At 41.7% G+C, this 22,885-nt stretch overlaps 4 protein-coding genes and 1 long non-coding RNA gene across 16 annotated transcripts; 3 read left to right on the forward strand and 2 right to left on the reverse strand.

The window, feature by feature from the left end:
* Window positions 1-78: 78 nt before the first annotated feature.
* LOC124340836 lies at window positions 79-3,556 on the forward strand. The gene is made up of 4 exons (XM_046793562.1): window positions 79-275; window positions 385-788; window positions 869-2,439; window positions 2,511-3,556. Exons 1-4 carry the CDS (start codon window positions 156-158, stop codon window positions 3,521-3,523), a joined length of 3,108 nt encoding a protein of 1,035 aa, XP_046649518.1. The 5' UTR covers window positions 79-155; the 3' UTR covers window positions 3,524-3,556.
* A 498-nt stretch (window positions 3,557-4,054) lies between these two features.
* LOC124341331 (ctenidin-3-like) lies at window positions 4,055-5,362 on the reverse strand. Of its 4 annotated transcripts, none has more exons than XM_046794392.1 (5): window positions 5,246-5,362; window positions 5,040-5,126; window positions 4,992-4,997; window positions 4,697-4,781; window positions 4,055-4,651 (listed from the first exon to the last, which is right to left on the reverse strand). In XM_046794392.1, the coding sequence occupies exons 1-5, from the start codon at window positions 5,255-5,257 to the stop codon at window positions 4,257-4,259; spliced, it is 585 nt and encodes a 194-aa protein (XP_046650348.1). In that variant the 5' UTR covers window positions 5,258-5,362; the 3' UTR covers window positions 4,055-4,256. The 4 variants fall into 4 exon arrangements, with proteins under 4 accessions (XP_046650348.1, XP_046650349.1, XP_046650350.1 ...); XM_046794393.1 differs by having other exon boundaries at window positions 4,055-4,376; window positions 4,422-4,781; XM_046794394.1 differs by having other exon boundaries at window positions 4,055-4,343; window positions 4,395-4,781.
* A 2,751-nt stretch (window positions 5,363-8,113) lies between these two features.
* Window positions 8,114-15,893, reverse strand: LOC124341176 (cold and drought-regulated protein CORA-like). 9 transcript variants are annotated; one of them, XM_046794166.1, is made up of 4 exons: window positions 15,788-15,893; window positions 15,559-15,681; window positions 10,700-11,154; window positions 8,114-8,369 (listed from the first exon to the last, which is right to left on the reverse strand). In XM_046794166.1, exons 1-4 carry the CDS (start codon window positions 15,797-15,799, stop codon window positions 8,120-8,122), a joined length of 840 nt encoding a protein of 279 aa, XP_046650122.1. In that variant the 5' UTR covers window positions 15,800-15,893; the 3' UTR covers window positions 8,114-8,119. The 9 variants fall into 9 exon arrangements, with proteins under 9 accessions (XP_046650122.1, XP_046650119.1, XP_046650116.1 ...); XM_046794163.1 differs by lacking the exon at window positions 15,559-15,681 and adding an exon at window positions 11,436-11,565 and having other exon boundaries at window positions 10,700-11,405; window positions 15,788-15,858; XM_046794160.1 differs by lacking the exons at window positions 15,559-15,681; window positions 15,788-15,893 and adding exons at window positions 13,540-13,676; window positions 13,787-13,897 and having other exon boundaries at window positions 10,700-11,416.
* On the forward strand, window positions 11,325-15,520 carry LOC124341629. Its single transcript, XR_006918550.1, has 2 exons — window positions 11,325-11,378; window positions 15,447-15,520. It is a non-coding gene; the product is annotated as an uncharacterized LOC124341629 (long non-coding RNA).
* A 3,660-nt stretch (window positions 15,894-19,553) lies between the features above and the next one.
* Window positions 19,554-22,643, forward strand: LOC124340898 (zygotic DNA replication licensing factor mcm6-B-like). Its single transcript, XM_046793678.1, has 9 exons — window positions 19,554-19,740; window positions 19,814-19,957; window positions 20,024-20,288; window positions 20,348-20,496; window positions 20,554-20,809; window positions 20,871-21,167; window positions 21,233-22,214; window positions 22,284-22,414; window positions 22,486-22,643. The coding sequence occupies exons 1-9, from the start codon at window positions 19,649-19,651 to the stop codon at window positions 22,591-22,593; spliced, it is 2,424 nt and encodes an 807-aa protein (XP_046649634.1). The 5' UTR covers window positions 19,554-19,648; the 3' UTR covers window positions 22,594-22,643.
* Window positions 22,644-22,885: the final 242 nt, after the last annotated feature.

Genomic DNA, 22,885 nt, shown 5'->3' on the forward strand with positions numbered 1-22,885 from the left:
CATAAAATATGATAAGATAAAACGAAGTACGAAAGCAAAAAGTGTCCGTAGCTATAAATATCAGAGCAGTGTCTCGGATCGAACCATCTATTAAAACAGAAAGCCCGTAGCTTATTACAGATTTTCAAATATTTGGTTTTGAATATTCAGTAAAAATGTTAACTCCTTCAAGACGAATTCTTTTTGAAAATACCCCTTTTTACTATCCATTTGGTAACACCGGTGCCGAAAACGCACTGGAAGACTTCAACTGTCGGTCACTAGACGAAATCAAGGTACCTGCTATGAGAAAAATAGTTTGTTTGTTTTTTGTTTGTTTTTTTGTTTGCTTTCTAATATCCAAATTCAGCATCACTATTAACCATCAGTGTATACCCTATATAGGTCCTATTTTTGGGATGTGGCGACTTGAGGAACGCGCTAAAAACTGTGGCCAATAACAAGAAACAAAAGTTATATATTCATCTAAATGACTGGAACCCTTCCATTATTGCTCGAAATATTTTGATGCTAAAAGTGATTTCAGCGTCGGATTTTGATACCAATAATGAAGATGATGTTGCCTTTTTATGGGATCTTTGGTATAACGCCGAATGGCCAGAAGCCACACGTCAGAAATTTAATTTGGTTTTAAAGGAACTATTGGACAATGCGTTACCAGAAAATGTTGTTATTCCGAAAAGCAAATGCTTGCAAAGCTTGCAATCTGTGTGGCGCTATTGGAATCATGTTTCTTCTAAATCAAAATCTGAAGGGAAGCTTCTCATGGATAAAATGCACGAAGAAAGGTGAGCTTACATCAAGTCTTGCAATTTTAATTTGAGATTTATTATTCAGTAAAAATAATTTGTTTTTCTTGAAAAATTAGAAACAACGCAATGTTGAAGGGCTGGATCAGATCGAATCCCAAGATCAATGATGAGCAGGACAATCCTACGATACCGGAAGCCGCAATAGAGGGATTTACACGAAATTTAGCGTCAAAATTCGAAGATGACGTTCAAGACTCAACCAAAGTGTTGATAGAAAAAGAAGTTCGTCTGTATTTCTCAACAGGTACCTGTAGCTTGCATAGTGGAATGCGAAATGTATGCGTCAACCCAACGTTGCTCGACCATACTACCTATCGCTGGCAAGTCCACTACCAATTATGCCCTTTTGACGGCTACTTTCCATTGACTCGAGAAGAACTTGACACGTCAGATAATAAAGGAATACTGATCCGAACATGCCAGAAAATACTTCGGGGCTTTGTGGCTGAATTTAAAAAGCGCAGTGACAAAGTCAAAATCTTTTTCCACCTAGAAGACGCCCTGGAGTTTTGCCTCTCTGAATCGATCTTGTCGTTTGACGTGATTGATTGTTCCAACTTGGCGGATCACGTTGGATTAGTAAACTTGATCAACGCTTGTGAGAAGAAATTAATGGATACCCCCGAAGCTGTGTTGTATACCGAGTCCATGTTGTGGCCATCGTTGGCACCCTCTCTATTAAAGTACATCGAAGAAGCCCTTTGCTGCCCGCTGAGCATGATTCCAACGATTTATGGATTGAGACTGGCAACTCACGTCGAATTCGGCTCTAACAAGCCTATAAACTTACGCCAACAAATGGCGAATGCCTTCAAGCTGTGCTGGAAAAAAGTTTTGCCATTTGGAAATTTATCGCTCAGCCCTTCCCCAACTTTGACTCGCTGCCTTGATCAGCTAACGCAGAAATGTTTCACATCAAATGAGTTAAGCCAATGGCAGGGTGCAGGGGTAAGATGCGGAATGTCATGCTATTCCCCACTTACCTTTAATTACGTGTTGGATTCCATGGCCCAGCGCGTTGGAGGGACTGAATGTTTGAGAAACCTCAAAATTCACGAATTGGACTTTTATTCAGCATTTAATTTGGCGCAACGAACAGCACAAGCCTGGAGAAATGGTCAAGCAATTTCAAAGGTGTCATTTGATATCCAAACAAATGTTTATCCTCTAATGGGAACGCCCTTAATCAGGATCTTATTGATCCCGATTGAAAAACTTATAAATTCCTATGTATTGCAATTGGTTTCCAGTGACTTTGAAAAAAATCTACCCAAATTATCTGAATTGAATATCCATGTCATCGATAACTGTGAGATTAAAATCAAAAAGACTCGTGATTGTGAAATGGAAACAATCAGCGTTTCCTTTTTGCTTGTGCCCGGCCACGGTCTCGAAAAAACTCATGCGGTATACATCTTTGATGCTTATATTGGGTTACCGATTACTCTGATTGAAGAAATATCGAAGATGCGAGTGGAAGCTTTTCATCAACCTTATCCGTGGCGTTCTAAAGGATCTGCACTTCCTCTGGCCAACAGCAATGGATTGCAAGTTAACAACTGCGTCGAATCTGAGGACTCCTTCGTCCTTCAGATAGTGGTTGAAAGTAGTAGCAAGAATATTTCAGGTTATCATTCAATTTTGTTACGTTTGGTTTGTGTAATGTTAAATCATTTTCCATTCATTTTCGTTTTTCAGGTTTAAATGTCGCCACGAACCAACGTCTACCTTGTGAGTCAGCCCACGATGTCATTATATCGTTGAGTCAACCAAAGAGCATCAAACCGTTGAAATTATCTTTCCCTTATCCCATCATGGTCAACGAGATTCGTGCTACTCTTCACCGCAAGGATCGTTCAATCAACCTCGTCTTAAAAAAGGCCCTCTACGAACCCTGGCCTCATGAATTTCACAATCAACAATCAAGATGGATTGTGTTGGATAGCCTAAAACTGTGGGAAGATAGAAACACTGTACAATCGTTGGGATTGCATCTCGGCTTTCAGTTCAAACTGAGTGATATCAAAAATATGCCCTTGACAAACAAATCTGCTTTAAATGAAGTTCGAGACACCATCAAACATTTTTTTAATTATGCAACTGTCCATGGCAGAAACGAATATTTCGGCATCCGTAGGAAGGATTCAACCCAAAGCCCTGATTGGTGCATCCGAGCACATCTGCCTGTTCGAATTTCACCTGTGGGCAGTCCACTTTTGATCCTGTCAGCTGTTGACCATCGGCTAGCCGAAAATCTTACTAAGCAAGGAAAACTGAATAAGAATGATGATTTTAATGATTATGTACGAATTTATGCACAACCGTCGAATGGAAGCCAAAATCGTACGATTTTTACTTTCACGTCAGAAGAGGAGCAGCTGCTGCGCTATATTCTACGACTGAATTCGACCCAAATCGTACCCACCACTTGGCAAAAGAAGAATCTTCCCCAAGGAGAAAACAGTCCATGGCTGGCTACCTTCATATCACCACTCTACGATGACCATCCAATGGATCAAGCATCGCTCGATGCCTGTCAAAAGACAGAAGGAATAAATCCAAAGGGGAAAAGCTGCGCATTCTGCAAGAAAATTTCCGAAAATCTGAAGCGTTGCAGTCGCTGCCGCACCGTCGTTTACTGCAGGGTCGAGTGTCAGCGTGGGCATTGGACTCTGCACAAAACCGTCTGTACTAATACTTGTCAAAAGTGAAAACGATTTTGGAAAAATGTTTTGATGCAATACAAGGAGACATTCATTGATTTTGATTCTTTGTTTATTCTTACCTGAAATGTAACATGGAGAAGGCCGTGTGATGAATTTTAGAGTTAATTGAAATGCGTCTTGATTTAAATTGCCTGTCCTGAGATGAATTGCATCCTCTTATCGTCGTGTGTTAAACACCGAGTAGCTACAATGCTAGTGCGCTCGACAAGCTGTCGAATGCCGGATTACATAATGCCAGGTTCTAACCTGATGTGAGACAATAAAGGCTAGCATAAACAGTCCCAGCTCCGTTCTACCATCGATATTGTTAGTAAACGGCGTTCAGCCAATGGCTATCTGTGGAAATCATTCAGTTATGTACGACAACTTGCATTAATTCTGGGTGTAATAGTTGCGTATACGCTGGTACAACCTTTTAAAAAATACTTGAATAGATTTAAAGCAGCCCAACTCATAGCCATCAATAGCTATAAACTTTTAACCACCACAATTTCGAAATTCGAAAAAAAGGAAAAGTTTTTGAGAGTTTCGCCAAATTGTATTTTAATCAAGGTACCATTTCAATTGTGAACATTGCAAGGAGCGCATATTAGGAATGCAACACGTCGTCGTCGACCGATAATAAAGAGCTCAGGTATCGAACAAGTGGATTCGGGTAAATGTCTTGGGTTTAGAGATGAACAACAAACGTCATCAAACAGTAAGAATTAATAAAAATTTAACCATAGTGATGATGTCCACCCCCATAGCCTCCACCATAGCCTCCGTACCCGCCTCCGTGATGACCCCCGTGATGATGATGATGTCCACCGCCGTAGCCCCCGTGACCATGTCCACCGCCGTAGCCCCCGTGACCATGTCCACCGCCGTAGCCCCCTTGACCATATCCACCGTATCCACCATATCCTCCATAGCGTTGCTCTGCCACGTCCTGATCAGCGGACGAGATGGCGACCACGCCCGGATCAGCATCAGAGATGGCGACCTGATCAACAGGGTCAAAATATGGACTCAAAAATTGTTCAGCAACATCTTGATCGGCAATCTGGACTGCGACTGGTTCGAGGATCTCATCTACAGAGCGACGCTTGCGTCCCCAGCCTCCGTGGTGACCTCCTCCGCCGTAGTGACCCCCTCCGCCGTGATGCCCTCCTCCGCCATGATGACCCCCTCCATATCCACCTCCATATCCGCCATGGTGACCTCCTCCGCCATATCCGCCATGTCCTCCGCCGTATCCCCCATATCCACCGTTGGAAGCGGCCGCGTCTAAATCGGCAGAGCCATCGACGGCTGCTAATTCTTCCGGAACGGCGATGGCTTGAATTTCTTCAACAGAGCGACGCTTGCGTCCCCAGCCTCCGTGGTGACCTCCTCCGCCGTGGTGACCCCCTCCGCCGTAATGACCCCCTCCACCATGATGACCACCGCCGCCGTGGTGACCCCCTCCGCCGTGGTGCCCTCCGCCGTAGCCTCCGCCATATCCTCCATGGCCTCCGCCGTAATGTTGTTCAGCCACGTCTAAATCGGCGACAGGTTGGGCCACTTCAACTGCAAGTGCCAGCGCTGTCAAGCACGCTAGTACAATCTGTTGATTAAAGGATAGAAAACAATTGAATTCATAAAACCGGAAGGATAAAATTGCAAATTAATAAGAACTGTTGAAATGTGTTCATTAAAATAAATAAAAATGAAACCAAATCTTACCACGACTTTCATGATTGCTCGGTTTTCAGCTGTTGCTGTTCTTCTCTTGCGAATGTTTGGATGATACTGTTGTTGTTGGCTCTCTTGTTCCGGGCCTTATATACCAAATTAGCCACGCCTCCCGTGCAAGCCGAGCATATTCCATCTCTGCAGCATAAGTGCAGTTACGTATAGTCATCCAGCAAGTCGAAGGGACCTTGAAGGGAATAACAACAGGTGGTTCGAGCAACCAAAAGAAAAAAAAGAAAGGCAAAAGAAGAAGAAGGTGGAAATAAAATTCCCCTCGATCCGGATTGACGCGGATATGTAAAAACTTTTGCGCACGTGAGAGCCCAACTTGTTTTGCTATTAAATAAGATCGTTGACTTTAAGGCCTCCAAGCAGAGTCAAAAGTTTTTGAGAACGGCGCTTTCACCAGGTTTTCCCAATCAGATTTTAGGTAGCGTGGCTGTATAACACTCGGGGGCACGCATGTGAACTCATTGATTTTACCGCTTTCAAAAATTCACAAGTTCATTCTATATTTTTTTTTTTACATGGCTGAATGTAATTTAACTCTGAGACAATTAAAGGCACAGTCTTAAATATCAAAAACCATTTTTTAGTTCATACTGCGGTCTGGTGGGAAGCTCGAAATTGTTTCCCATTCCAAAGCATATACGTTTGCGCTGCATGGAAAAAACCCCAAACGAGAAATACTCGTCAGACCGAAAATCGCAAACAAAAACGCGTTTTGTTGACTTGAACCTTTGCATTTACCTTCAGCGCAATTTGACAATAATAAACAACTTACACGAAAATTATTTGTTTTTTTCTTTTATTTCTTTCTTTTATTTTTCCTTGTGGGTTATAGCGGTTAATTATATTGAGACAGCAGCCAGGTAGCTTCCAATGATGAAACTCCAAGAGATTTCGTAATAATTCGACGCCCCGTCGTTCATCATTCGCCAGCAAAAGATAAACCCAATGACTCATCAATATGAAAGCAGCGTGATGCTGGGCGATTGCCATCTCTCATTTCAAAGCTGCTTTTCTTTTATTTGCCAATGGGTTGGTTTTTGCCCGTTACTTTTATTTTGATTGCCCAGCGATTGCGAAACTTTGCTCCGAACCTGTGTTTCATTTTTTGGATCGCATAATTTAGTTGTACGCGCTATGACTAGCTATTAGCCTACAACTGACCAAATGGGATTTTTCAATTAGGGTTTTACCCTGAACAGCAGGTGAATCATCAGCACCGAAGGCCGAAAGACGTTTAAATGAACCGAGGTCTTTTATTTATTTATTTTTAGATAGATCTACTTTTAAAAATACACAGCGCAGCAGCGAAGGCAATATATAACGACAACCGCGTACGTGTGACCACTCAAGGGCATCAGGAGACAATATTGCAACACTTGACTGAGATTCTACAAAGAAATCTAAGGATGATGCCCAAGGCCCAATTTGTCATTGAATGCGGTTCCGGTACGCACGAAAATTCGTGCTGAAACATTTATTCTCGCAAAGTACAATATAACTATGTACCTTAGTTTGGAATCGGTGTTTTAAAATCAAATTTCTAAAATCAAGTCGAGAATTCAATAATCAATGGGGTAAAATGAAGGACATCACGAAATAGAAACAAAAACAACTTGACACTTTTTTTTTCATCGTCGGTGGCGTCGGTTCCGTACCTTTGATATACAATTGCTCTCATCCAAGTCCCGAGTACAAAGGTACACAGACAACAAAGGATTGGTTGTTGTTGTTGTTGTTTTACACGGCATGCAGGCCCAGATGAAGGTTATAAGGAAATGAATTTCTGTTGAAACAAAATAACCTATTTTTTCATCCATCTGTTTTCCTGTCTCTGAAACAATCGGTCAACCTGCTGATGACTATAGGTTAGGCCTATATCCTATTTTAACACAATAAGCTCGTTCTTATTCTTACATCAATCTATATATTGTTTGCAAAATAAGTTGGGATTTGCCCTTGAAGAATGTCATTTTCTTTTGACGCCCACTTATTCATTAAAGTCAGAGCAGCCAGCAAAAGTAAAACATGCTGGCTGAAATGAATTGAATTCCGCCAGAAGTCGTAGAATAAGCTTATTCCGCACGCATCAGCGAGCTCCAAAGTATCTCTTGGTATCTCCGATGGCGGATGCTGAGCTCAACGTCGGCGGCATTCTCTCTAGTGCCGTCAATCACGTTTATGCAACTTAAATGAATCATGGACACACAATTCAATCTAATTCTATAATCTACAACATCGCAATGTTTGCATTGCTTCATCTGAACAGATGCCAAGTTGGAGAATTGTCGTTAAAGAGTTGTTTTTCTTCTTTTGGCGTCTCAACTCTGCAATGATTCGCTATCAAACAAAGCCATCAAGTTTTGCATCTATTCCACCTTTTTGTAAATTTATGGAGAAATCCAGTGCGTGGCGATTTCGTTGTTCAACATTTTTATAAACCAGCGATTTCCAGAAATTTTAAAAAACCCCTTGCCCCTATAAAATAATAAGAAACCGGAATTTTAATTAAAATAATGTACTAATTTCGATTGTAAGAAACTTGTTTTAATTGGCGTTCTCATTTTGAAAAAAAAATGATCCATAACCAAAACTCTTACACTATACATTCGGCCAATTAAACTACATAAACTTATTATAAGGCATCAGCAGTATATAATTTCGGAATTATTTTGCCAACGTCTTATTCTTTCGAAAGTGTTTCATCGCATTCGCCTTTTATTTTAGACGGATTTTTTCTGATGTCCCTGCGATATTTCTGCGACTATTCATCAGCTCATTTCTCTTGTGAAAAAAGAAAATTTTCTTTTATTAACCTGTCGGTGAAATATAAAGAAAGAAACAACCAGATTCGTATTATATCCCCAGTGTCGAAATCGTTTTATTGAACCCAAACGAGCATTTGATTAAAATACCAAACCAATTTGACCTTAAAATTTTGCGCGTTTTACTTTTTTGTTTCCTGTGTTTAATAATCAGCATCGAACGTTTGCAACTTGTTTGCCGCTTTTTTCGTGTTAATAACGACGACCACCGTGTCCCGAGTGGCCATGTCCGCTGCTGGGTCTGCCATAACCGCTGCTGCTTCTGTAGTTTCCGCCGCTGCTATGGCCTCTGTTGTAGCCTTTGTTGTTATGTTCAGCCACTTCCAAATCTTCAATGGCGTCAGCAATCTCTTGAACGGAGCGGCCACCGCGGTGTCCGTTTCCACCGTATCCTCCCCATGAGCCTCTGTTGCCACTGCTGTGGCCTCTGTTATTGAAGCTTCCGCCGCGATTTTCAGCGGCTTCCAAATCTTCAATGGCGACAGCATTCTCATCTTCAATGGAGCGGCGACCGCGGTATCCACCGCTTCCGTGGCCTCCGTTGCCTCCGTAGCCTCCGTAGTTCCGGTTCTCGGCTAATTGCAGATCATCCGAGACATAATCGACGTACTCGGGCTGGAACTCGGCGACGATGACTGGTTGGGCTTCTTCGAGAGAGCGTCCGTAGCGTCCGCCACCGCCATGGTGACCGCCTCCACCGTATCCGCCGCGTCCTCCACCGTATCCGCCGCGTCCTCCACCGTATCCGCCGCGCCCTCCGCCGTACCCTCCTCTGTGTCCGCCGCCATGGCGATGCTCGGCCCCGTCCAAATCGACGTCGATTTGTCCAGCAGTTTCTTCAACGGCTGCGGCAAAGGCCACCAAACAAACGAGTGCGATCTGATCATAAACAGCAAGTACAATCAAATAAAATTGATTTCAAATAAATTGTAATTAAAATGAATGTATATAAAATAAGTGAAAAGAATTATTTAGGTTTTTACCACGATTTTCATGACTGTGCTGATATATTCTTAGAAGTTGAACTTGCTGAGGAGCTGAAGTGATTGGTGCCGATGGACGGTTTGCCCGTGCCTTTTATACAGATTCATCTTCACGGCTACAGGATGGCGTTCAGTTATATAAGTTAAAATAACACCCGCATAACCTTGAAACCAGACGCTGGTGTTGGGCGACAACTGGCGGAATTCCCCAAGTGCTCCAGGTCTCACCCTGAGCTAGCTCACAACGCAATACAACTTGACGATGATTATTTCATTTTTTATTGTCGTTTATTGTAATGATTTTGTACAAAGGGCGAATAATTTCAGAAGGCTATTTATTTGAATGGGCGCTTTGTTGGATACAGGAACTCATTCACAATAAAGCCTAGTAGCCATATCCAGTTGACATTGCAGTGCTGAATGTTGTATGTATACATATGCTGTGCTTACAGAAAAAGGGCTGGAAATTTCCGCTTATAATAATACGGAGTAACTTGAGATCTATTTTTTTAGTTGAAACACTGCCTATAGGCCTATAGCTTTGGGCGGAATTTGCGTTCTTCGTCTGTAGACCTTATTAAGATCCAAAGGTATGGGTCAAGCCGACCCCTTTGCGTCGCGTTGCAGTGTGAAGGGGTGCCGTGGACAGATGATTTTTATTTGGCTCGGCCCATGGTGTTCCCGGATAGACTTTACGGGTTAATCGTGCCCGAGGGAAGAATAGGGAGGAAAGGAAAGTCTGGTCCCCTCTTTTTTTCATTCTTTCCTTTCCTTCCCTCGGGCACGATTTACCCGTAAAGTCTATCCGGGAACACCATGGGCCGAGCCAAATAAAAATCATCTGTCCACGGCACCCCTTCACACTGCAACGCGACGCAAAGGGGTCGGCTTGACTCATACCTTTGGATCTTAATAAGGTCTATACATTATTTTTGTAGCTAAACCAGCGCGCGATTTCCAGAACTTTTAAAATCCCCTTGTTGTCCATAGAATAATAAGAATAATAAGAATTGCAATAAAAACAATGTTCTCATTTTGATTATTATAAGAAACTTGGTTTAATTGGCGTTCTCATTTTTAAAATATATGATAGTCGATAGATAACCAAAAGTATAATATATATTCGGCCACTTGAACTACATCACCTTATAAGGCATACATCAGTAATTTCTGAGTTATTTCCCCTTCTATTAAATATTTATTCTATATCTTCTTTCGAATTGAATTTCTCTTTGATTTTAGACGAGATTTTCTGTTCCTGTTGTCTCTACGACTATCAGCTCATTTTTCTTACGTAAAGGCGGTAAAGCAAAATTGATTCAAATCTAATATTGTGAAACATAATAAAGAAAGAAAAGGCCAAATTCGTATTATATCGTCACCAGTGTCGAAATCATTTTATTGAACCCAAACGAGCATTTGCATGATTATAATACCAAATTAATTTGACCTTAAAATTCTTCGCGTTTTACTTTTTTGTTTCCTCTTTTTAAGAATCATCATAGGACGTTCGCAGCTTGTTTGCCATGCTTTTTTAGTGTTAATATTAACGGCCACCGTGTCCCGAGTGGCTGCCATGTCCGCCGCTGGGTCTGCCATAACCGCTGCTGCTTCCGTGGTTTCCGTAGCCAGAGCCTCCGCTGCTGCCGCCTCTGTTGTAGCCTTTGTTGTGGTGTTCAGCGACTTCCAAATCTTCAATGGCGCCAGCAATTTCTTGAACGGAGCGGCGACCGCGGTGCTGTCCCCCGTATCCACTGCCTCCTGATGAGCCTCTGTTGCTGTAACTACCGGAGTGTCCGTACCCAGATCCGCCGCTGCTGTGTCCTCTGTTGTAGCTTCCACCGCGATTTTCAGCGACTTCCAAATCTTCAATGGCGACAGCATTCTCATCTTCAACGGAGCGGCGACCGCGGTATCCACCGCCTCCGTGGCCTCTGTTGCCTCCGTAGTAGCGGTTCTCGGCTAATTGCAGATCATCCGAGACATAATCGACATACTCGGGCTGGAACTCGGCGACGATGAATGGTTGAGCTTCTTCGAGAGAGCGTCCGTAGCGTCTGCCACCGCCATGCCCGCCGCGTCCCCCTCCATGTCCTCCATAGCGTTGCTCTGCCACGTCCTGATCAGCAGAGATGGCGACCTGATCAACAGGGTTGACATATGGACTCCAATATTGTTCAGCAACATCTTGATCGGCAATCTGGACTGCGACTGGTTCGAGGATCTCATCTACAGAGCGACCCTTGCGGTTATAGATAGGTGGTCGGGGTGTAGGGTGTGGTCGGAAAATAGGCTTCTGGGGAGAGCGTCCGAAACGTCCGCCATGATGACCGCCTCCACCACCGTATCCACCGCGTCCTCCACCGAATCCTCCGCCGTACCCTCCCCCGTGTCCACCGCCATGGCGATGCTCGGCCCCGTCCAAATCGACGTCGATTTGTCCAGCAGTTTCTTCAACGGCTGCGGCAAAGGCCACCAAACAGGCTAGGGCGATCTGATCATGTACAGCAAGTACAATAAAATTAAAATTGATTTCAAATAAATTGTAATTAAAATGAATGTATATAAAATAAGTGAAAAGAATTATTTAGGTTTTTACCACGATTTTCATGACTGCTGATATATTCTTAGAAGTTGAACTTGCTGAGGAGCTGAAGTGATTGGTGCCGATGGACGGTTTGCCCGTGCTTTTTATACAGATTCATCTTCACGGATACAGTGCATGTCGTTCAGTTATATAAGTTAAAATAACACCGCATAACCTTGAAATCAGACGCTGCTGTTGGACGACAACTGGCGGAATTTCCCAAGTGCTTGAGGTCTCACCCTGAGCCAGCCCACAACGCAATACAACTTGACGATGATTATTTCATTTTTGCTGTAGTAATTTTGTACAAAGGGCGTTTGCTTTTTTAGAAGGCTATTTCAATGGACGCTTTGTTGGATAGCAAAATCATAATATTAGCCTAAGATATCACTTCATTCGATCATTTCATTTGATTCTTTTTCCTGTTGTGACTTTTATTTTAAAATGATCAATTGATGAAGGTAGCTACATTTCAAGGTCAAATTCCTGAGGGTGATTTTCTTTATTTTTAGTTTTCTCAATTACGAAGACAGCATAATAAGGCAAATATTAATCACATCATCAATCCAGTTTCAGTAGCCATATCCAGTAGACATTGCAGTGTTGAATGTTGTATGTAAATGCGCTGTGCTAATAGAAAAAGGGCCGGAAATTTCCGCTTATAATAATACGGAGTAACTTGAGATCTATTTTTAGAGTTGAAACACTATAGATATTAGCTTTGGGCGGAATTTGCGCTCTTCTATACATTTCTGTAGCTAAACCAGCGATTTCCAGAACTTTTAAAATCCCCTTGTTGTCCCTAGAATAATAAGAATAATAAGAATTGCAATCAAAACAATGTTCTCCCATTTTGATTATTATAAGAAACTTGGTTTAATTGGCGTTCTCATTTTTTTAAATATATGATAGATAACCAAAAGTATGGTATATATTCGGTCATTTGAACTACATCAGCCTATAAGGCATTTATCAGTAATTTCTGAATGATTTCCCCTTCTATTAAATTTTTATTCTATATCTTCTTTCGAATTGCATTTCTCTTTGATTTTAGACGAGGTTTTCTGTTCCTGTTGTCTCTACGACTATCAGCTCATTTTTCTTACGTAAACCAAAATTGATTCAAATCTAATGTTGTGAAACATAATCAAGAAAGAAACGACCAGAGAGATTCGTATTATATCACCACACTTCACCAGTGTCGAAATCGTTTTATTGAACCCCCAAACCAGCAATTGATACAAAACCAATTTGACCTTTACATTCTGCGCGTTTTTCTTTTTGTTGATGTTTGTCTTCTTTTAATGTTCGTTTTTGTGTTAATATCCACGGCCGTGTCCGGAGTGCTGGCTGCCACCATGTCCAGAGTGACTGCCATGTCCGCCGCTGGGTCTGCCATAACCGCTGCTGCTCCTTCCGTAGGAGTCGTACCCAGAGCTGCCACCGTGCTGGCTTCCGTAGCCTTTGTTGTGATGTTCAGCGACTTCCAAATCTTCAATGGCGCCAATCTCTTCAACGGAGCGGCCACCGCGGTGTCCGTTTCCACCGTATCCACCTCCCGATGAGCCTCTGTTGTTGCCATAACTACCGGATTGTCTGTACCCAGCGCTGTCGCTGCTGTGGCCTCTGTTGTAGCTTCCGCCGCCATTTTCAGCCACTTCCAAATCTTCAATGGCGCCAGCATTCTCATCTTCAACGGAGCGGCGACCGCGGCGTCCACCGCTTCCGTGGTTTCCGTTGCCTCCGTAGCCTCCGTAGTTCCGGTTCTCGGCTAATTGCAAATCATCCGAGACATAATCGGCGTATTCGGGCTGGAACTCGGCGACGATGAATGGTTGGGCTTCTTCGAGAGAGCGTCCGTAGCGTCCGCCTCCGCCACCACGTCCGCCTTGATGTCCACCGCGTTGTCCTCCCCCGTGTCCGCCGCCATAGCGTTGCTCTGCCACATCCAAATCGGCGTCGATTTGTCCAGTTTCTTCAACGGCTGCGGAAAAGGCCACCAAACAGGCTAGGGCGATCTGATAATATTATACAGCAAATACAAAATTTAATTGATGAAATTATTACAATCACAAATAATGTCTCTATAACATCAATAATAAATGAAAAGATTTATTTGGAATTTTACCACAATTTTCATGACTGTGCTGATTGTTAGAAGTTGAACTTGCTGAGGAGCTGAAGTGATTGGTGCCGATGGAAGGTTTGCCCGTGTCTTTTATACAGATTCATTTTCACGCTACAGGATGGCGTTCAGTTATATAAGTTAAAATAATACCGCATATCACCTTGAAAGCAGACGCTGCTGTTGGATGAAAATTGGCGGAATTCCCCAAGTGATCGAGGTCTCTCCCTGAGCCAGCCCACAACGCAATACAACTTCACGATGATTATTTGATTTTTGCTGTAGTAATTTTGTACAAAGGGCGTTTGCTTTTTCAGAAGGCTATTTCAATGGACGCTTTGTTGGATAGCAAAATCATAATATTAGCATAAGATATCACTTCAGTCGATCATTTCATTTGATTCTTTTTTCTGTTGTGACTTTTATTTTAAAATGATTAATTTTGCAGGGTAGCTAAATTTCAAGGTCAATTTCCTGAGGGTGTTTTTCTTGATTTTTAGTTTTCTCAATTACGAAGACTGCAGAATAAGGCATGTATTAATCACATCATCAATCCAGTTTCAGTAGCCATATCCAGTAGACATTGCAGTGTTGAATGTTGTATGTACATATGCGCTGTGCTAATAGAAAAAGGGCCGGAAATTTCCGCTTATAATACGGAGTAATTATAGAAATCTATTTTTAGAGTTGAAACACTATAGATGGCTTTGGGCGGAATTTGCGCTCTTCTATACAATTCTGTAGCTAAACCAGCCATTTCCAGAACTTTTAAAATCCCCTTGTTGGCCTAGAATAATAAGAATTGCAATAAAAACAATGTTCTCATTTTGATTATTATATAAGAAACTTGGTTTCATTGGCGTATATATTTATTCGATATCTTCATTCGAATTCAATTTCTCTTTGATTTTAGACGAGGTTTTCTGTTCCTGTTGTCTCTACGACTATCAGCTTATTTTTCTTACGTAATGCAAAATTGCTTTAAATCTAATGTTGTGAAACATAATCAAGAAAGAAACGACCAGAGAGATTCGTATTATATCACCACACTTCACCAGTGTCAGAATCGTTTTATTGAACCCCAAAACCAGCAGTTGATACAAAAAATAATTTGATCTTTAGATTCTGTGCGTTTTTTATTTTTATTTCTTCTTTTAATGTTCGTTTTCGTGTTAATATCTACTGCCATGTCCAGAGTGACTGCCGTGTCCGCCGCTGGGCCTGCTTTTAAAATAACGTGTTCTGGATATGGCTACTGGATGTGGCTTGATGATGTGATTAATACATGCGCTTCTTCTGTGGTTTCCGTACCCAGAGCTGCCACCGTGCTGGCTTTCGTAGCCTTTGCTGTCATGTTCAGCGACTTCCAAATCTTCAATGGCACCAGCATTCTCATCTTCAACGGAGCGGCGACCGCGGTGTTCGTATCCACTGCTGCCTCCCGATGAGCCTTTGTTGCCGTTACTACCGGAGTGCTGTCCGTACCCAGCGCTGCCGCTGCTGTGTCTTCTGTTGCCTCCGTAATTCCGGTTCTCGGCTAATTGCATATCGTCCGAGACATAATCGACGTATTCGGGCTGGAACTCGGCGACGATGAATGGTTGGGCTTCTTTGAGAGAGCGTCCGAAGCGTCCCGGTAGTCGGAATGGTGGTCTGAAAATAGGACCCGGTGGTCGGGGCTGAGGGTGTTGTCGGAAATTAGGCTTCGGCTTCTGGGGAGAGCGTCCAAAACGTCCGCCAAGATGACCGCCTCCACCGCGTCCTCCACCGAATCCTCCGCCGTACCCTCCTCTGTGTCCGCCGACATTGCGATGCTCGGCCCCGTCCAAATCGACGTCAATTTGTCCAGCAGTTTCTTCAACGGCTGCAGCAAAGGCCACCAAACAGGCTAGGGCGATCTGATCATATACAGCAAGTACAATAAAATAAAATTGATTTCAAATAAATTGTAATCAAATTCAATGTATGTAACAATAAGTGAAAAGAATTATTTAGGTTTTTTACCACGATTTTCATGACTGCTGATATGATGGGACAAGTTGAACTTGCTGAGGAGCTGAAGTGATTGGTGCCGATGACAGGTTTGCCCGTGTCCTTTATAGGCCTACAGATTCATCTTCACGGCTATATGCTGGCGTTAATTTATTTAAGTTAAAATAATACCGCATCACCTTGAAAGCAGACGCTGCTGTTGGATGAAAACTGGCGGAATTCCCCAAGTGCTCGAGGTCTCACCCTGAGCTATAGCTATAGCCCCCAACGCAATACAATTTGACGATAATTATTTCATTTTTGTTATCGTAATTTTGTACAAAGGGCGTTTGCTTTATCAGAAGGCTATATTTCAATGGACGCTTTGTTAGATAGCATCATCATATTCTAGCCTAAGATTTCACTTCAGTCGATCATTTCATTTGATTAATTTTCCTGTTGTGACATTTATTTTTTAAAAAGATCAATTTATCAAGGTAGCTACATTTCAAGGTCAAATTCCTGAGGGTGATTATCTTAATTTTAAGTTTTCTCAATTACGAAGGCATCAGCAAAAGGCTTATAATATGTTCGTCACATCATCAATCCATATCACTTAAAAATGATCTCGTAAATAAGGACGGCATGTAAAAAGAAGAAAAATGAATCATCTTCTACATTGAAAATTGCCGAACCGCAATTGTCGTTCCGGTCGCGGATGCGTTGCCACAACGCAGCCACAAGCAGCGGGTATGGCCGCAAGCAGCACTGTGGATAAAATTGTTCCTCCTTTGTTCGTCATTTTTTTTTTTCCTACTGCTTTATCTGGATGGCTGTGCTTGGTCGGAACGACTAGTATACACCAATGAACCGTTTACTTTCCTCGGGAAAACCCTAACAATAGTCAGCTAGCCCAGGGCAATGATGATGCAATGATGATCGCCATGGCCAGCAGCGTTTGAAGTGAACGACAAATTGCATGCACAAGTTTCTCACCTTTGTTATTGTTCCAACGTGATGGCGCATTTGACCACAAGTACCAGTAATAACTGCAAATCTGCTTTATTCCTGATATGTATTGCAACGTCATGGTCAAACTCTGCTAAATAAGATCAAGTTTAAATACCATCAATGCCACACAGTTTTCACAAGAGAGAGAGATTGCAGAGCAAAACAGTGCAATAACATGGCATCAGATTCAATTCACTTTTATTTTTAGTTTAGCATATCGATAAGAGAAGCTTTTACACCGCAAACATCTTATAATGTTTCGTGAATCTTTTTCGGTACTTTTTTCACGGTCCGCCAACTCGTCCGCTAAACGGCGCGACTTTAACGACCGTCTCCCTTTCGTCACCAGCAGCGCTAGCACCGCTTAATAATGCAGTCTTATGAGATAATAACTTGAGTTTATGTTTGGTTTATTAAACAATTATTTTGGGAACGAGCCGAAATTCGAGTCAAGTACATCTCATTTAATCTACCTCGTTACTTTCAACAATTTTGTATCCGTCCTTCATGTATAACCTAAATTGCGTTGCGCTAGTTAATATTTAAACTGACTCAAATTAGTCCTTCAAAACCACATTAGAGGACAGCTAAAATAATTCCCCTTTTTGATATGACTCCGGTTTTTCTGCTCTAAACTGGTTTAAAGAACGTTGGTGGTCTTTACACCACCGAAAACTGGTTTAAACATCCGCATGTTAATTTTGGATATCAATTCGGTTAGTGACATTCACGAATTTATTCACAATCGTCGAACGGAAAAAAAAAAATATACTTTTGATTTTAGAAAAAGAGATAAGGCGACCGAAACCAGTCGCCAGGTCGTTGGGTGTCGTGTAAAACGTTACGAAAGAAAACAATAACACATTTTATTTTTATTTTTATTTATTGAAATTTAAACCTGTAATGCAACATACAGATGGCGATGAATTTTAGTTTCTGAAATACTGAAATGTGTCTTGATTTAAACTGGCGGTTTGTAAGGCCGGACACAATCTATGGCGAATACCAAGGGTAAGAAAGGCGGAATGCCTGGACCTTGCGGATGTTCGATGCCAAATTCCAATTTGCTGCTGCTGGGAGAGATGAATGTCGTGTCAAGGATCGGATCGCCCGGGAAATATTCGGCCATAGAATTGAGCGATGGCAAAGAAACGAATGGAACGGAGCAAATCCAATTATCCGACTGCAGCTCATCCGGATTATTAAGCGAAAATATCCAATTCGCACGCATCGGCTTTCCGTTGACATAATGTTTGAAAACTATTGAACGGCCGTTTAACTTCCGTGTTCCATAGTTGAGCATGAGAGCTCTTCGAGCGTCATCTGGTTGGTGGAAAGTGATCTTGGCTTTTCCGTTTAAGAATCCCTTGTCATCAAGACATACACCAACGGACTGAACCGGACCAACCCACTCTTCAAAGTAGTCCAATATTTGTTTACCGGTGGTCGAGTATTGCAAGTTCGAAACAAACAAATATTCCTCGCGTACGCTGCTGTCAGACTGCGGGGATTCGTGGCTTGGGGGAATAAAATCCTGTGTTACTTCCGGTTCTTGTGACTGGTGGAATTGGCCATTATTCTGAAAATCTTGGTAGATGACGTAATCAGTTAAAGGTGCGTACGAACGATTCTCCGGTGAAGTTGATGGCAACAGGGTTGAATAAACCGGGCCAGGGATTACGATTTGATCCTTATACACACGTTTCTGGTTCACGAAGAGTTTGATATTCATTCGACGACCGCCCAACTTTGTTCCATCGTAGAAGAGGGCTTTCCGGGCATGATCTGGCTGGTGGAAATATAGTGCGGCTTTGCACATATAGTGGCCATCTGCGTTATGGTGCTTTGTAAGACAATCGACCGGTCCGACGTATTTTTCGAAAAAGTTGACAATTTCTTGGTCGGAAGTCTCACGAGTCAAATTGGTAATCCACACAAGTTCGACATCTTTCACTGCTTCAATCGATTCCTGAAGAACAATTTCCTTTTGGTTTGTCATTTTCAAATCGTCGTATGTTTGACTTTTTGAGAAAACACTCTAAACTGAGCATGGTCATTGTAAGTCATGTTGTGAACTTATATGGGCACCGGGATCAGAAATTACATCAGCAACAGCCTGGCGAGATTTATTTTCTGATTTATAAATTGAACGCATTAGTTAACGGAAATGATTTCCATCTATTTACAATTTTGAAGTTATTACGCATATTATTCATTCAAATGAAATACAAATTTTCCCTTAAATAAGAATAATAAACCAAATATAATGATCGAAAATTGATAATCAGTCAGAGGATCAGTAAACAATCCGCCAGGTAATTATTATTAGGTATGTCGGTATCCACTAATTTGGCCTGCAGGCCTGGCAAAGGACAAATATACACAATAAAAAAATTGGTTAGTTCAATAAATTTTTCTGTAAACATTTATATTATTTTTAAAACATTTTTAAAAAGTTGAAAACTCGGAAAATCACATTTGAATTTCAGATTCAAATATAATGATCGAAAATTGATAATCAGTCAGAGGATCAGTAAACAATCCGCCAGGTAATTATTATTAGGTATGTCGGTATCCACTAATTTGGCCTGCAGGCCTGGCAAAGGACAAATATACACAATAAAAAAATTGGTTAGTTCAATAAATTTTTCTGTAAACATTTATATTATTTTTAAAACATTTTTAAAAAGTTGAAAACTCGGAAAATCACATTTGAATTTCAGATTTTCTTCGTTTTTTTCTTTGTGCTTGACAACGTCGCAATCTTTCTCATTGCCATTTTCGCGCCAGAATTTCGTTGTCTGCTCATTCTGCATGTTTGTTCTTGCACGAAAAGTGGTGGTCAAAGTTTTATCCCTATTTTTCCTTTGATTATCTTAAACAATGGATGTTGCAGGTGCCCAACAAGTACAAAATAAAATCAAGGATGATGTTGCTCAAAGGTGTCAAAAATTGTTCTTGGATTTCCTTGAAGGGTAAGTGTACAGAGCTGTTCATGAATGATTGATACATGCTTAGCTGGCTGATGCAAAAAATTTCTTTCTCTAGTTTTGAAGTTGATGGTGAAGTAAAGTACTTGGAAAAGGCTAAAGAACTTGTAAAACCAGAAAGAAATACACTTCAAGTCAGCTTTCAGGATGTCGAGAAATATAACAGCAATTTGGCTGTCACAATCGTGGCTGAATATTACCGGTATTGTTCCTTACTATGACATTTCTGAACAACTTAAACATTGATTGATGTCTTTTATACATTTAGTGTTTACCCTTTCATTTGCCAAGCTGTTTATTCCTATGTGAGAGATAAGGCTGATTTCAATGTGGAGAAAGAACTGTACATTAGCTTTGTTGATGTCAGCTCAAAATACAAGGTCAGAGACTTGAAGACAGCCAGCATTGGCTCGCTCTTTCAGATATCTGGCCAAGTTATTCGTACCCATCCAGTTCATCCGGAATTGGTCAGCGCTACCTTTGTTTGCCTAGATTGTCAAACAGTCATTAAGGATGTAGAACAACAGTTCAAGGTAAGGTAGAAACACATTCTACTTGTATTCTAATTTTCTTAAACAATTTTATTTTGCAGTACACACAACCTTCTATTTGCCGCAACCCTGTCTGCTTCAACAGAAGTCGATTCATGCTAAATGTTAACAAGTCCCGGTTCGTTGATTTTCAAAAAGTTCGAATTCAGGAAACGCAAGCAGAACTCCCTCGAGGATGTATTCCACGCAGGTAAATTCAAAGTGTTGAATTACTCATGACTAGTAAAGTGTACGCCAATCTGTTTAGTGTTGAGGTTATTCTACGAGCTGAAGCAGTGGAAACAGCCCAAGCTGGTGATAAGTGCGATTTCACTGGAACTCTTATCGTTGTCCCTGATGTCGGTTCTATCTCTGTACCTGGTGCTCGAGCGGAAAGTGGATCACGGAAAACTGGTGAAGGTCCGGAAACTGAAGGTGTCCGCGGACTGAAAAATTTGGGTGTCAGGGACCTAAACTACCGACTGGCTTTCTTGGCTTGCAGTGTTACCCAAAGCAATCCCATGGTAAGTCAAGTTTTTAGATAAAAATAATATCTAAATGGTAACCCTGTTGGTTTATTATTAGTTTGGTGGTAAAGACTTGCATCAAGAGGAAATGACAGCAGTCGATATCAAAAATCAAATGTCAGAGCAAGATTGGAACCGCATCTACAATATGACACAGGACGTTAATTTGTACGACAATTTGATCAAAAGTCTATTTGCCACCATTTACGGAAACGACGAAATCAAGCGAGGTATTCTACTAATGCTCTTTGGCGGTGTTCCCAAAAAAACCGTTGAGCATACTACGTTGCGTGGAGACACCAACGTTTGTATAGTTGGCGATCCTAGTACAGCAAAGTCGCAGTTTTTAAAGCAGGTAATTTCAACAACACTTTTCTTCCTCCTTACTTTTATTGTTATTATAATTTCTTTTACATGCAGGTCGCCGAATTTACCCCTCGTGCAGTTTACACTTCTGGTAAAGGATCCAGTGCAGCAGGTTTAACAGCTGCTGTGGTACGAGATGAAGAATCGTATGAATTCGTTATCGAAGCGGGAGCACTCATGTTAGCAGATAATGGTGTCTGTTGCATTGACGAGTTTGACAAGATGGATCCTCGCGATCAAGTTGCTATTCACGAAGCCATGGAACAGCAGACCATCTCCATCACCAAGGCCGGAGTTAAAGCAACGCTCAATGCTCGAGCTTCAATCTTGGCTGCAGCCAATCCCATTGGAGGACGATACGACCGAACAAAATCCCTGAAACAGAACGTGATGATGACCGCGCCCATTATGTCTCGTTTTGATCTCTTTTTCATCTTAGTTGACGAGTGTAACGAAGTCGTCGACTATTCCATCGCCCGTAGCATCGTCGATCTTCACAGGAGAAACGTTGAATCGATTGAACGAGTGTACCAGACTGAGGATATCCGACGCTACATAACATTCGCCCGTAAATTCCAGCCGAAGCTCAGTAAAGAAGCGGCTGACTATCTGGTTAACGCCTACCGCCAACTTCGTCAACGTGATGGTGGTTCAACCTCGTCAGCCTCAAGGATTACTGTTCGCCAATTGGAAAGCTTGATTCGTTTGTCAGAGGCGATGGCTCGCATGTATTGCCTGAGTCTGGTCACAAAAGACCATGTTAAAGAAGCCTATAGGCTCCTGAACAAATCCATCATCCGCGTTGAAGAGCCCGATATTGATTTGGAAGATGCTGAACAGCCAGATCTGTCGGTAGAGGAAGAAGAAACGAATGGCGTTCCTTCCAGTGAAGATGTTGACAAGCAAAAGGGAGCTAGTGGTGAGTCAGTTGATCCCACCGTGCAGAAGAAAAAGATATCCATCACCTTCGAGAGCTACAAAGCTATTTCAAACTTACTCGTTATGTATTTGCGACGCCAAGAGGCCTTGGATGAAAGTAAACTCGCTATCTAAAACGCTTGTAACAAGATTATTTATTTAATAACAAATTCTTTTCTCGTTACAGCCGAAAGCTCGCGTAAAAGTGCGCTCATCAATTGGTATTTAAACGAAATTGCTGATGAGATTGAAACGGAACAAGAACTAACCGAGAGAAAACTTTTGGTTGAACGTGTCGTCAGTCGCCTTATATATCAGGTAATATTTATATTTTAATAGTTACAAATAATTCGAATTAATAATTTCAATTTCGTTTTTTTTCTTTACAGGACCAAGTTATCATTCCATTAAGTCGAACTGGATTAGCTGGTAAGGAAGAAGTAGCTGAAGATGAGGATCCTCTCCTTGTTGTGCACCCCAATTTTGTTCTTGAATAAGTACTCGCTCCTTTTCTTACTTTTCTTGCGCATACATGATATTTACTTAATCTCAGTGGTCATCCATCATTTACAAACTTAAAAAAAAACAACAGATCAAAAGTTATAAATGGAGGATTTGTCAAAAAAATCTCTCAAGCAGTTGTCATAATGCATCAATCAATAGTTGTTGGGTGCTTGGGTGCTTGTCACCAATTAAGTTATTACGATATTTCTGACGAAAAATTTGCTTGCGTTGAATTCTCAGACGGTCGGGCTTTCTGTACCTTGACCAAAGCATATGTCGAATTTC

The sequence above is a fragment of the Daphnia pulicaria genome, chromosome 5 (genome assembly GCF_021234035.1).
Source record: "Daphnia pulicaria isolate SC F1-1A chromosome 5, SC_F0-13Bv2, whole genome shotgun sequence".
Lineage (NCBI taxonomy): Eukaryota > Metazoa > Arthropoda > Branchiopoda > Diplostraca > Daphniidae > Daphnia > Daphnia pulicaria.